The 14,656-nt window shown below is 47.4% G+C and overlaps 1 protein-coding gene across 1 annotated transcript in view; it reads left to right on the forward strand.

Moving 5' to 3' along the window:
* DHX37 (DEAH-box helicase 37) overlaps window positions 1–14,656 on the forward strand; it is a 520,920-nt gene that overhangs the window by 54,233 nt on the left and 452,031 nt on the right. The window contains exons 2-3 of the mRNA XM_069215377.1: window positions 947–1,066; window positions 12,062–12,228. Of these exons, the coding sequence (XP_069071478.1) occupies window positions 961–1,066; window positions 12,062–12,228 (273 nt within the window). The 5' untranslated portion in view covers window positions 947–960. The remainder of the gene's footprint in view (window positions 1–946; window positions 1,067–12,061; window positions 12,229–14,656) is intronic.

Below are 14,656 nucleotides of genomic sequence, written 5' to 3' on the forward strand. Positions count from 1 at the left end.
GGGACTTATCTGGATGCCAGGGTCTGCCAATTGCGGATACAAAAGTACAGGTTAGGGAAAGAACACTGGTGCTGGGGCCTGGTTAGCAGGCCTCAGCACACTTTCAATTGTAAACATAGCATCAGCAAAGGCAAAAAGTCAGGGGGCAACCATGCCAAGGAGGCATTTCCTTACACAATCTAAATCTAAAGATGAGCATAAACTAAAAAGGAATAAATAATGTAAAGCTGAACGCACAATAAATGTAGATAAATACAGATGAAAAAAAATAAATGCCGTTAAGCAGTAGCCCATTTTTGTATCGCTTCGGCTATTAAAATTGCAAATCTCTTCTGTGCTGATGCATAAAGCTGCTGTTTGTTTCACTAGTTTAATAACATTTGTGTGATGATGCAGTCTAGATTTATACCAAGTACAGATGTAATGCTCCATCTTTGACCACATTTTATAGTTGTCTAATCATTAAATTGATGAACCCCTTCTGTTTGTGTTAGAGTTCCTTTCTCTTTTGTGTCTCTCTTGCACACAACATTATTTTGGTTCCACTTGTGCTTCCTACATCATATAAATCTTTAGTGAGTGGTACCCAGAGTCCAAAAGAAGCTGAATTGAGTTGTCCGTCTCTACATGTGGGAGTAGTTGTAAAAGCTCTTTGCTAACTCAGAGTAAGAGGAAGATGCTGGATTCAGCGTGGAAAGTCATCCCGGGTCTTGCTTGGCCCTGGTGTTGGTATCCAGTGGGTGCTATAGTGGCACCTGAAACCATTCTGCCAGTTAGTGCAGAACATTCACTGTAGAACCAAGGCTGGCCTTACTGTAGCCACGAGGGAATAAAAGTCCAAAGCAGACACAGAACCTAAAGTAGAACCGATCGTTCCTGTCTGTAGCAGAGAGCGTTGTTTTGTGTACCCTAATGCCTGTTTAATAAATGTTTCTTTTTGTTATAGCGCCCTTAGATGAGATGGGTAGACTACGTAAGAGACATAACTGGAGAGCTCGGCAGCGAGGGGAGACGACTCAAGGCACACTGGAGAACCCAGAGCCCCTGGTGCAGATAGAGCTGAAAGGTAAGTGCCCGAAGGCATGTTGCACAGTCACTCACAGTGTCGGAGCCTAGAGGCCTCTCTCCCCCATAGCTGACACTCATCCTCCTTGGAAGTTACTGTAATGGTGACACCTGCATGCATTCTGCTGTCCCTTTGCAGGGGGTGTTGTATCATGTGTATTTGTTAGGGCACAACTCACCGGGAAGGGTAACCTGGTACTGATTGACTCTTTCTCTCCCCTGAGCACTCCTGTCCTACCCTGGGAATCTCTAAACCTGCCACAAGTCACTGCCTGATCATTATTATTGCATACGAAACCAGGCCCAGTGAGCCCTTGTATGAAACTGTTTTTTCGTCTGAGGTGTGGCAAGTGATAAACTGGGTAAAATGCTTTAGAGGAGTTCCCACAACACCCAAACACAGGTTTAAAGAAAGAGGAAAGCGGGATACTCTTTTTGAATTACCCTTTTATTTGCCAGAAGTAGCACAGACCAAGATCAAAGTCTGATCTCTGTCTGAGGAGATATTGGGGGTAGGAGTTAAAATGTTGCAGAAATTAAAAAGCACATTTGCAAATCAGTAAAATCACATAAGAACCTAATAAGAGTATTTGTAAACAGTAATTGCATTTGCTAAAAAATAATCTTAGCAGTTGAAAAAAAATTAAACTGAGTGAAATGTCAAAAATATCCCTGAGTAATATGGGGCCTCACACATGAATGAAGTTTGATATGCAGTGGTGTCAGGAGCCGATATTCCAGTCAGTTGGAGGAGTGCAATACAGCAGCTGCCGACACAAATCTCAAGAGGAGAGCGGGTGGGAATGAGGAGGGGGGAATACATAAAATAAACTTACCTTCACGGATGCCGCCATCTACTGCCCCCTTGCTCGTTGCTCCTCTTCCCTCGATGTGGTGTTCCAGCATTTACTGGGACGCCAGCACAGGCTTCCCAGCAATCTTGGTGCTGCTTGCATGCCAAACCTAGCACGAAAGCAGCGTCAGGATGGGTCTGTGCAGCCTGGACTGCTGCTATGACACAACCCTGGGACCTGTGCAGTTTCACCAGTTTCAACACCGCCAGGCTGGAGAAGTCTAACTGTGCATGTGTGTTTGGCCGGCTTGGGACAGACAGTCAAACACACATGCGCACTTACGTGCACTCTCTCCTCCTCGCCCTTCCCTCTCCTCCCCCTCCCCGTCCCGTGGCCCAGGACCGCCCCTCCCTTCACATAGTGAACTGTCATTTTATTTTTTTGCTGCTGGTTCAGCCAGGGGGGGCGATGCTCCTTCGCCTTTGCAAAGAAGCTGCCCCTGGTGCAATAATTGTCCGATCTACTAAAAGGGGAACAGGGATGATCCCGCAAATTACTGCCCCCATTAGCCTAATTAATAGTCTGAAAAAGTATTCTGCAGACAACTGCATAGTAAGCTTCAGGAGTGGATGCTGGGGAATTCCACACTTACCCACTTACAGCTGGGTTCAGAGAGAAAGTGAGTACGGTAGATCACATTTTCAGCTTTCTCTTCACTTATGGGAAAACGGTGAAACTGAGCATGGGCATCTTATGCTGCACTTCTCGATTTTTGGGATCAGCACAATCCCCAGGGCTAAGTTATGGACAGTATTAAAGGAGATGGGTATCCCAAGCAACATCCTGGGTTCTCTCTTCAGACTTCCTAATAGCACTAATATCTGGGTCAGATGGGGACATAACTGACTGCATTCCAGTTGATAAGTGGGTTAGGCCGGGTGTGGCAGAATTGATTATCTTAACGATTGTAATGATTGTCCTAAAACAACTGGAGTGGGGTACCCAGCCCTCCTTCCTCTTTGCTGACGACACTTTGCTCATATCTAAAACTATAATGGGCCTCCAATACATTCTTTTGTCAACTTTTGTGATGTTGGAGGTCTCGAATTAAACTCCAAAAAAAACTAAGTATATGTGTTTTAATCCACACAAATTGCAGAGGTGTTTACAGAAAATGGGCATGACAGTGATAGAAAAAGTGTCTCATTTTGATTATCTTGGGGTCTATGTAGTGGTCGCCACAAACGTCTAAGACACAGCTAGCATTTCAATTTTCAGCAATAAAGTATTTAAATCAACATCGCTAGACTAGTGCCACCAGCACTGGAGGTCTGTAAGGCAAAGGCCAGAGGGGCAGCAGTCTATGGTGCTGATTTATGGGGTTTCGGTAATGTTGGTTTTGGTCGTGCCGAGAATAAATTCTTAAAAGCTTCCTTATAATACCCTCACATTACCGCTCCATTTAGACATGGGATTCAAAGGTGTTGCAGGCATAATTACGCTCAGCCCACTCTTATCCTGGTGCCGAATTTAGCAAACAAAGTAACTAGGAACGTACTGAGAGTTTTCATAAGAGCTTATTGCTATTGATCATCATTTTACGACACTGTAGCTCAAGTACGTGAAATCTTGGCTGATTACCCTGGACTCCCAGAATTGTGGGATCAAACCCTCCACTATCACCAGGGGTACTCGCAGTCTTTTAAAATCATGTTTCTGGCTGCATGCAAAGGAGTCCTGGTGTCAAACAGTGAGAGCTGGAAATATTACTAACCATTTCTTGGACATCAAGCATGTTCCAAAGTTTGAGCCGTTTTTAGATGACATTACCCTCTTTTCGGACAAACATCTGTATATGAGATTCGGGTACGGCATCTTACCTCTAGGAGGTTTTACAAGTAATTGGTCAGCTTCCATCTCTCCTGTGCCACCCCCAACTGTGTCCTGAGATGTGTTTCACAGAGGAGGCTGGGGCACGTTCTTTTAATCTGCCCACTATATGTGGCTCAACGGAAAAGGTTGATCATACTAATACGTCATTTGTTGCGAGTCGCACAGTATATAGAGGCCTTGTGGATATTGAAATCCAGTACAAGAAGCGCAGTAGTTTTTAGTCTGGCTCATTTTTTACAACCCACTTGGAACACACCAAATAAAATGTTATTATGGTGAAGCAATTAATTGTTTGTATATACGTAAGTAAACATTTGAGATCTTGTTGTACATTTTTTTCATTTCTATTTTAAATATGCATTTTAACTGTGATGTATTTAAGTTTTTGTTGCTTTGTGGGGAGTATCCCCGAAATAAACATCAAAAATATCCCTCAGCTGTCTTTCATTGAATCCTTGTTGCTGCCTCACATAGAAGTGAATAAGAGACAAAGCCTTTGTGAAACGTACGCAGCAGAAAAATAGACCAAACCCAACAGAGAACTTTCAGTGTATCCAGGGAATCGTAGGCAGGCTGAACAGTGATTGAACATGTGTAGGAAGTTGGCTCTGTATGCACTATTTCAAAGTAAGAAATAGCATGCACAGAGTCCAAGGGTTCCCCTTAGAGGTAAGATAGTGGCAAAAAGAGATAATTCTAATACTCTATTTTGTGGTAGTGTGGTCGAGCAGTAGGCTTATCAGAGGAGTAATGTTAAGCATTTGTTGTACATACACAAGCAATAAATGACGAACACATACTCAAAGACAATTCCAGGCCAATAGGTTTTTGTATAGAAAAATATGTTCTTACTTTATTTTAAGAACCACAGGTTCAAGATTTACATGTAATACTTCAAATGAAAGGTATTGCAGGTAGGTACTTTAGGAACTTTGAATTAGCAAAATAGCATATACAGTTTTCACATAAATCACATATAGCTATTTTAAAACTAGACACTGCAATTTTCAACAGTTACTGGTGGGGGGGGGGTAAGAGTTTATTAGTTTTGGCAGGTAAGTAAACCACCTACGGGGTTCAAGTTTGGGTCCAAGGTAGCCCACCGTTGGGGGTTCAGAGCAACCCCAAAGTTCCCACACCAGCAGCTCGGGGCCGGTCAGGTGCAGAGGTCAAAGTGGTGCCCAAAACGCATAGGCTTCAATGGAGAAGGGGGTGCCCCGGTTCCAGTCTGCCAGCAGGTAAGTACCCGCGTCTTCGGAGGGCAGACCAGGAAGGTTTTGTAGGGCACCGGGGGGGACACAGGTCCACACAGAAAATACACCCTCAGCGGCACTGGGGCGGTCGGGTGCAGTGTGCAAACAAGCGTCGGGTTTGTAATTGAAATCAATGGGAGACCAAGGGGTCTCTTTAGCGATGCAGGCAAGGGGGGGGCTCCTCGGGGTAGCCACCACCTGGGCAAGGGAGAGGACCTCCTGGGGGTCACTCCTGCACTGGAGTTCGGATCCTTCAGGTCCTGGGGGCTGCGGGTGCAGTGTCCCAACCAGGCGTCGGGTTCTGAGAAGCAGGCAGTCGCGGTCAGGGGGAGCCTCGGGATTCCCTCTGCAGGCGTCGCTGTGGGGGTTCAGGGGGGGCAACTCTGGCTACTCACGGTCTCGCAGTCGCCGGGGAGTCCTCCCTGAAGGGTTTGTTCTCCACAAGTCGAGCCGGGGGTGTCGGGTGCAGAGTGTCAAGTCTCATGTTTCCGGCGGGAAACGCAAGTTGTTTCAAAGTTGCTTCTTTGTAGCAAATTTGCAGTCTTGGGTGAACAGAGCCACTGTCCTCGGGAGTTCTTGGTCCTTCTAGATGCAGGGCAGTCCTCTGAGTATTCAGAGGTCGCTGGTCCCTGGGGAGAGCGTCGCTGGAGCAGTTTCTTCAGAAGGGGGGGAGACAGGCCGGTAGAGCTGGGGCCAAAGCAGTTGGTGTCTCTGTCTTCTCTGCAGGTTTTTTCAGCTTAGCAGTCCTCTTCTTCTTAGGTTGCAGGAATCTGAGTTCCTAGGTTCTGGGGAGCCCTTAAATACTCAATTTAAGGGCATGTTTAGGTCTGGGGGGGCTAGTAGCCAATGGCTACTAGCCCTGAGGGTGGCTACGCCCTCTTTGTGCCTCCTCCCGTGGGGAGGGGGTCACAATCCTATCCCTATTGGGGGAATCCTCCATCTGCAAGATGGAGGATTTCTAAAAGTCAGTCACCTCAGCTCAGGACACCTTAGGTGCTGTCCTGACTGGCCAGTGACGACTCCTTGTTTTTCTCATTATCTCCTCCGGCCTTGCCGCCAAAAGTGGGGCTGTGGCCGGAGGGGGCGGGCAACTCCACTAGCTGGAGTGCCCTGGGGTGCTGTAACAAAGGGGGTGAGCCTTTGAGGCTCACCGCCAGTGGTTACAGTTCCTGCAGGGGGAGGTGACAAAGGCACTCTCCCCATGTGGCCAGCAACATGTCTGGTGTGTGGCAGGCTGCTAGAACTAGTCAGCCTACACGGATTGTCGGTTAGGGTTTCAGGGCTCTGGGGTGTATGTTACAATAAAATGTACACTGGCATCAGTGTGCATTTATTGTGCTGAGAAGTTTGATCCCAAACTTCCCAGTTTTCAGTGTAGCCATTATGGTGCTGTGGAGTTCGTTTTTGACAGACTTCCAGACCATATACTGTTATGGCTACCCTGCACTTACAATGTCTAAGGTTTTGCTTAGACACTGTAGGGGCACAGTGCTCATGCACTTGTGCCCTCACCTATTGTAAGGAAATGCCTCCTTGGCATGGTTGCCCCCTGACTTTTTGCCTTTGCTGATGCTATGTTTACAATTGAAAGTGTGCTGAGGCCTGCTAACCAGGCCCCAGCACCAGTGTTCTTTCCCTAACCTGTACTTTTGTATCCACAATTGGCAGACCCTGGCATCCAGATAAGTCCCTTGTAACTGGTACTTCTAGTACCAAGGGCCCTGATGCCAAGGAAGGTCTCTAGGGGCTGCAGCATGTATTATGGCACCCTGGAGACCCCTCACTCAGCACAGACACACTGCTTGCCAGCTTGTGTGTGCTAGTGAGAACAAAACGAGTAAGTCGACATGGCACTCCCCTCAGGGTGCCATGCCAGCCTCTCACTGCCTATGCAAGTATAGGTCAGTCACCCCTCTAGCAGGCCTTACAGCCCTAAGGCAGGGTGCACTATACCATAGGTGAGGGTACCAGTGCATGAGCATAGTACCCCTACAGTGTCTAAACAAAACCTTAGACATTGTAAGTGCAGGGTAGCCATAAGAGTATATGGTCTGGGAGTTTGTCAAACACGAACTCCACAGCACCATAATGGCTACACTGAAAACTGGGAAGTTTGGTATCAAACTTCTCAGCACAATAATGCCAGTGTACATTTTATTGCAAAATACACCCCAGAGGGCACCTTAGAGGTGCCCCCTGAAACTTAACCGACTGTCTGTGTAGGCTGACTAGTTCCAGCAGCCTGCCACACTAGAGACATGTTGCTGGCCCCATGGGGAGAGTGCCTTTGTCACTCTGAGGCCAGTAACAAAGCCTGCACTGGGTGGAGATGCTAACACCTCCCCCAGGCAGGAGCTGTAACACCTGGCGGTGAGCCTCAAAGGCTCACCCCTTTGTCACAGCCCAGCAGGGTACTCCAGCTTAGTGGAGTTGCCCGCCCCCTCCGGCCACGGCCCCCACTTTTGGCGGCAAGGCTGGAGGGAACAAAGAAAGCAACAAGGAGGAGTCACTGGCCAGTCAGGACAGCCCCTAAGGTGTCCTGAGCTGAAGTGACTCTAACTTTTAGAAATCCTCCATCTTGCAGATGGAGGATTCCCCCAATAGGGTTAGGATTGTGACCCCCTCCCCTTGGGAGGAGGCACAAAGAGGGTGTACCCACCCTCAGGGCTAGTAGCCATTGGCTACTAACCCCCCAGACCTAAACACGCCCTTAAATTTAGTATTTAAGGGCTACCCTGAACCCTAGAAAATTAGATTCCTGCAACAACAAGAAGAAGGACTGCCTAGCTGAAAACCCCTGCAGAGGAAGACCAGAAGACAACAACTGCCTTGGCTCCAGAAACTCACCGGCCTGTCTCCTGCCTTCCAAAGAACTCTGCTCCAGCGACGCCTTCCAAAGGGACCAGCGACCTCTGAATCCTCTGAGGACTGCCCTGCTTCGACGACGACAAGAAACTCCCGAGGACAGCGGACCTGCTCCAAAAAGACTGCAACTTTATCCAAAGGAGCAGCTTTAAAGAACCCTGCAATCTCCCCGCAAGAAGCGTGAGACTTGCAACACTGCACCCGGCGACCCCGACTCGGCTGGTGGAGAACCAACACCTCAGAGAGGACCCCCGGACTACTCTACGACTGTGAGTACCAAAACCTGTCCCCCCTGCGCCCCCACAGCGCCGCCTGCAGAGGGAATCCCGAGGCTTCCCCTGACCGCGACTCTCTGAAACCTAAGTCCCGACGCCTGGAAAAGACCCTGCACCCGCAGCCCCCAGGACCTGAAGGACCGGACTTTCACTGCAGAAGTGACCCCCAGGAGTCCCTCTCCCTTGCCCAAGTGGAGGTTTCCCCGAGGAAGCCCCCCCTTGCCTGCCTGCAGCGCTGAAGAGATCCCTTGATCTCTCATTGACTAACATTGCGAACCTGACGCTTGTTCTAACACTGCACCCGGCCGCCCCCGCGCCGCTGAGGGTGAGATTTCTGTGTGGGCTTGTGTCCCCCCCGGTGCCCTACAAAACCCCCCTGGTCTGCCCTCCGAAGACGCGGGTACTTACCTGCAAGCAGACCGGAACCGGGGCACCCCGTTCTCTCCATTCTAGCCTATGCGTTTTGGGCACCACTTTGAACTCTGCACCTGACCGGCCCTGAGCTGCTGGTGTGGTAACTTTGGGGTTGCTCTGAACCCCCAACGGTGGGCTACCTTGGACCAAGAACTGAACCCTGTAAGTGTCGTACTTACCTGGTAAAACTAACAAAAACTTACCTCCCCCAGGAACTGTGAAAATTGCACTAAGTGTCCACTTTTAAAGTAGCTATTTGTGAATAACTTGAAAAGTATACATGCAATTGAAATGATTCAAAGTTCCTAATGTACTTACCTGCAATACCTTTCGAACAAGATATTACATGTTAAATTTGAACCTGTGGATCTTAAAATAAACTAAGAAAAGATATTTTTCTATAACAAAACCTATTGGCTGGATTTGTCTCTGAGTGTGTGTACCTCATTTATTGTCTATGTGTATGTACAACAAATGCTTAACACTACTCCTTGGATAAGCCTACTGCTCGACCACACTACCACAAAATAGAGCATTAGTATTATCTCTTTTTACCACTATTTTACCTCTAAGGGGAACCCTTGGACTCTGTGCATGCTATTCCTTACTTTGAAATAGCACATACAGAGCCAACTTCCTACACCTATGCTATAGTGCACCCTGCCTTAGGGCTGTAAGGCCTGCTAGAGGGGTGACTTATCTATACTGCATAAGCAGTGTGAGGTTGGCATGGCACCCTGAGGGGAGTGCCATGTCGACTTAGTGTTTTTATCCCTACTACACACACAAGCTGGCAAGCAGTGTGTCTGTGGTGAGTGAGGGGTCCCCAGGGTGGCATAAGATATGCTGCAGCCCTTAGAGACCTTCCCTGGCATCAGGGCCCTTGGTACCAGGGGTACCAGTTATAAGGGACTTACCTGGATGCCAGGGTGTGCCAATTGTGGAAACAAACGTACAGGTTAGGGAAAGAACACTGGTGCTGGGGCCTGGTTAGCAGGATCCCAGCACACTTCCAATCATAACTTGGCATCAACAAAAGGCAAAAAGTTAGGGGGTAACCATGCCAAGGGAGGCATTTCCTTACAACATGGTTATCCTAAGATGCAGCATTGGAACTTCTGTCTTTGGTCGAGCAGGTACCCTCTTTTTAATATTGGGAGATCCAGGTGAAGCAAACTTTAAGTGATGAAAACTGGTTTAAGTTCCTCTCCAGTTAGTACCCGGCTGCCAAGGTGCTCTTCGCTAAGCGCTGTTCCATCATGATGGCTCCTTTTGCCTGTTTGAAATTGCAGATTCTTTAGCATCTCAGCTTTTGGACCCTCAGACCGTTGATCACTGCACGGAACAGACTGGCCCTGGACTCATGACCACTTGAGGAGACATGGGCATTGCTGCCCTTCTAGGAGTCCTGATCCTAGAGTCTTTCAAGAGATGATGCCTGTCAGGAGCTCTGCTCCAGAAATCACTGCACTTCCAGAGGCTCTGCCCATGGAAACCTGCTGGTTCAAGTGCCCGGGCCTGATAATCACTGCCCATTTAGTAGCCCTGACCCAGTAATCATTGCTCTGGGAGATACTACTTGTTCAGGAACTGTGACCCTGGAATCTATTCTTTAAAAATACATTTTTTTTTATTAGTTCCCGTCCCTTTTCTTTGCTAGACATTGCTGGTATCTTGACGCCGCACACTGAGAAACCACAAACTTTTTTCAGTGCAGGTGTTTCCCTTATGATGTATGAATTACTTGCATTCATGTTCCCAGCTGCAGGTGCATGTTCTGCCTGGTCTTTGCAGAAGAGAGCAGCAGGTGGGTCTAAATTGGGTCTACAGAGCAGCAAAGGGTAGGGGGTCCCTTGGAAGTCTAGTGGGAGACAGGAGAGGGATGCCCTTCAGTGAATGTCCCATCTCTTTCTTCACCCCCATCTTTGTTCATCTGCTCCATCTCTTCCTTCAGCCCCTTCTGTGTTCATCTGCTCCATCTCTTCCTTCACCCCTTCTTTATTCATCTGCTCCATCTCTTCCTTCACCCCTTCTTTATTCATCTGCTCCATCTCTTCCTTCAGCCCCTTCTTTGTTCATCTGCTCCATCTCTTCCTTCACCCCTTCTTTATCTACTCCATCTCTTCCTTCACCCCATTCTTTGTTCACCTGCTCCATCTCTTCTTTCATCCCTTTCTTTGTTCACCTGCTCCATCTCTTCTTTCATCCCTTTCTTTGTTCACCTGCTCCATCTCTTCTTTCATCCCTTTCTTTGTTCACCTGCTCCATCTCTTCTTTCATCCCTTTCTTTGTTCATCTGCCCCATCTCTTCCTTCATCCCCTTCTTTGTTCATCTGCCCCATCTCTTCCTTCATCCCCTTCTTTGTTCATCTGCCCCATCTCTTCCTTCACCCCCTTCTTTGTTCATCTGCTCCATCTCTTCCTTCAGCCCTTCTTTGTTAATCTGCTCCATCTCTTCCTTCACCCCTTCTTTATTCATCTGCTCCATCTCTTCCTTCACCCCTTCTTTGTTCATCTGCTCCATCTCTTCCTTCGTTCCCTTCTTTATTCATCTGCTCCATCTCTTCCTTCAGCCCTTCTTTGTTCATCTGCTCCATCTCTTCCTTCATCCCCTTCTTTGTTCTATTCCTTCATCCCCTTCTTTGTTCATCTGCTCCATCTCTTCCTTCATCTCCTTCTTTGTTCACTACTCCATCTCTTCCTTCATCACAAATTCATCATTTCTGACTTCATACCTTTCTTCTTTCTTTTTGTGTTCCTGCCATTCCTTGATACTCAACAATATCATCTCCTTCGCTTTGTTTTTTTATCTTCATCTTCCTTTCATTCCCGTCTCCCTTATTTTCTGCCTTCCTTACCTTCCTCCCTCACTTTATTGCCCTTCCGTCATAAGTTGCCACAATCCCTAAAATTGCTTTTTGTTTTGAAATGTATGCCCCCTCTGGCACTTTTCATCTTTAATTTCCTTAGGAGCTGAACCTGGTGATTTAGCATCCATAACCTTCCCTCCACCATCCTCTGTCTTTTTTTGTTTGTTGGCCTCGAATCTGTATGGTCTGGTTCACAAAGTCTTCCCATCTTCCCATGAGGCGATGAGAAAAACATCTTTTCCACCGTCCGGTCCCCTCTCTGGCTTCTGTTTCTGTTGCGGGCTGGATGTATTGTTCATAATGGCGATCTCTGCCTGCTTGAAATCTCTACTTGCATGTGTTGACAGTGTCTAGTCTTATCACTGTGCCAAACCATAGGGTGACAGAAGCGGTCTGGGATTCCACCCAAAGCAAAGTTTTTCCATTTCACATTTTCCTTCAGGATGGCACAAGCCTTTTGTGCAAACCTTGAGGGGACGTAGAGTGCGATAAAGCATTTTTTGCTCGCTGGGGCCAAGTTTTTCATTCTTATGGTCGATTAGGGTTCCCATCGCCTCTCTGAAGGAATTGTTTGAAGTGTGCTGTCATTTCTGCCCTGAACGAGACTTAAATAATATCTCTCTTCTTTGTAGATGATGATACTTTGAAGGGAGTGGACACAAGCAATGCTCTAGTTCTGCCCTCCAAGAAAGCCGCAAAGAAACAAATAATTAAAACCACTTCGGTGAAGAAACCACTGAGCAGGAAACAGAAGAAAGTCCTACAGAAGATTTTGGAGCAGAAAGAGAAGAAGCTTGAGGTAAGAGCAGAAGCTTGAGGTGAGAGAGAGGAAGCGCAGGGTGAGAGGGAGGAAGCGCGGGGTGAGAGGGAGGAAGCGCGGGGTGAGAGGGAGAAAGCGCGGGGTGAGAGGGAGGAAACTTTGAGGCGAGAGGAGAAGCTTTGAGGCGAGAGAGGAGAAGCTTGAGGGATGCAAACACTTCTACTATGTTAGGACCATCATTTGCAGGATCGTTAGATGCTTTCATTGAAACGAACCAATGGCTTAAACTGAATGACGTATAAGCTACAAGAAGCGCTCTGGTTCACCACAAGGCACAGAGCCTAGTGTATTCCACGTTTGATCACCTGATGTCCTCTCCTCCTTCCCACGCTGCATAAAGGTTGAATGGCTTATGCAGGAATTGAAACGAACATCTAAAATACACCGGAAATGAAAATTATAAACATCATCTCTTTCAGACTAAAAAGATGTCTTTTGTAACTAAATTGCTGTTTCTGAAAACATCCAGAGAATGGGTTTCCAAATAGTTGATAATCGTTCCAGTGCTGCCCCAGTTTTCTGTTCCATTAGCCCATCATAGTAGTTCTCCTTTCATCTGATTGATTTCTTTCTAAAAGAAAGATTTCCATATGAAGGAATGAGCTAGCGGATGAAGGCTCTGCGTGTGCATTCAGTACAAGTAGCTCAGATGGCGCATTTTTATCCTCTTTCAGATAACTAGGTGAAGCCCACCAGGGCGGAATCAATACGGCAAAGCCCATTCCCGGTGGACCACGTCTCGTCACTGTTTCTAAGAAGTTTAATCGTGTCATCAGCCCTTTCTTATTGTCTCTCCTCAAATCATCCCGGAATGAAGGAAAAGTGCATGCAAGGATGCAATAAGTATTTCACTGGTTAAAAAATGGGACTGGACCATAGAGAATTAAAACAGAAACTATTGACTCTCATCGCTCTTACCTCTAAAATGTTGGAAATTCAGGTAGCTATAGAAATCAGTAATTCCTTGAGAAATCACTGATGTCTTGCAGGCTCTGAATCTTGCTTCTTCCCAGCCCACGACACCTTGTTAGTACTGCGGTTTGACCACATGACCTGAGAGGCGAGCTGAAATCTGGTCATCTGAAGGCTCAGATATTGCTCGATCTCTCACCAGCTTTCAACACGTTCGACCGCTGAACTTAGGCAAGCATGTCCAGGTGCCGCTCCGTCAGCATGGTCCGTTCTTCCTTGTGGGTAGCTATCAAGTTCTTAAACCAGGCAGTTTAACTTCTGATATCTCGAGTTACTTGTGGAGTCCCAGAGGGTTCAGCTGTATCCCCTCCAGCGTGAAATGTTTGTATGTGCCATTAGGGAACACTCTTCTGGAATGAGTACCAAGAGCTTACAGGGGTGCTGACAACACTGTTGCTGCGTTTACACTAAAATCCTGATTCACACCATTCACTTCAGCGCACTGCGTTTTACAGGCAGTGTATGGGGGGCAGCAAACGGAAACTAAATACCAACAACACTGCGGTACTAGCTGCAGATGGAAGCAGTGATGTAGCAGCCTGTGGCTCAGTGCACCTGGTCACTCAGTGGACGAGGCTCTTGTCACTCACTGAGTAACCATGCCAAGAGTCCTGGAGTCCAGACTGACTCTCAGCTTGCCCTGAATGTCAGAATCTCAGCAGGAGCCTCCGCGTGCTCCCAGCATCACGAGATCTGGAGGAAGACCACACCTTACCTCTCCCCAGAAGGCAGGTATGTGGCACTTTAAGCTCTCATTGGATCAAGATTAGATCATGGACTTTCCTAATATCTGGGGCTGCCTCGTCATCTGTTTCATGAACTGAGGGGGTTCAGAAAACAGCTGCAAGATGTCCCCTGCATGTTGCCTTTGCCAGCCCAGTGTTATACTATGTTATATTCCCATCAGGCACATAATTCATTTTAAATCTGTGTATATAATGTACACATCATCAGCAAAAGGCTTCTGCATATTTACCAGCCCAGTAGAATTGTGAGTTCTGCAGGTTCCAAAGTGAATATTGGAAGCTGACAGTGATTTTCAGACTGTGACCCCAGGCTGTGGACGTCTCCCCCAGTTACATCTACAACTGATAACATCTCTCCTAAAGTTCAGAAGACCATGGAAAGCCTGGCAATTCAAACCGGCATTCACAATGTCTTGAATTGCAGCAGGGGCTGCCCCTTGTTACATCTCCTCATTGCAGAGCCTGGAGACCCGTTGGTGGTAGTGCACGATATAGAAATCATTGTGACTGTGGATGCCATCGCCCAGCAGCAGGTGCTGCCTGGTCTTTCACTGAAACATAAACGTCTGGAGCGAGCAGAGCAGTGGTGGTGCAGTGTGAACTCTTGGACCATCACCTGGTACAGATGCTGCAGCTCAGATCAGGGTTCATCCTGGTATCCCATGATTTTAATACCCAGACTGCATACC

Source organism: Pleurodeles waltl, chromosome 11, assembly GCF_031143425.1.
Source record: "Pleurodeles waltl isolate 20211129_DDA chromosome 11, aPleWal1.hap1.20221129, whole genome shotgun sequence".
NCBI lineage: Eukaryota > Metazoa > Chordata > Amphibia > Caudata > Salamandridae > Pleurodeles > Pleurodeles waltl.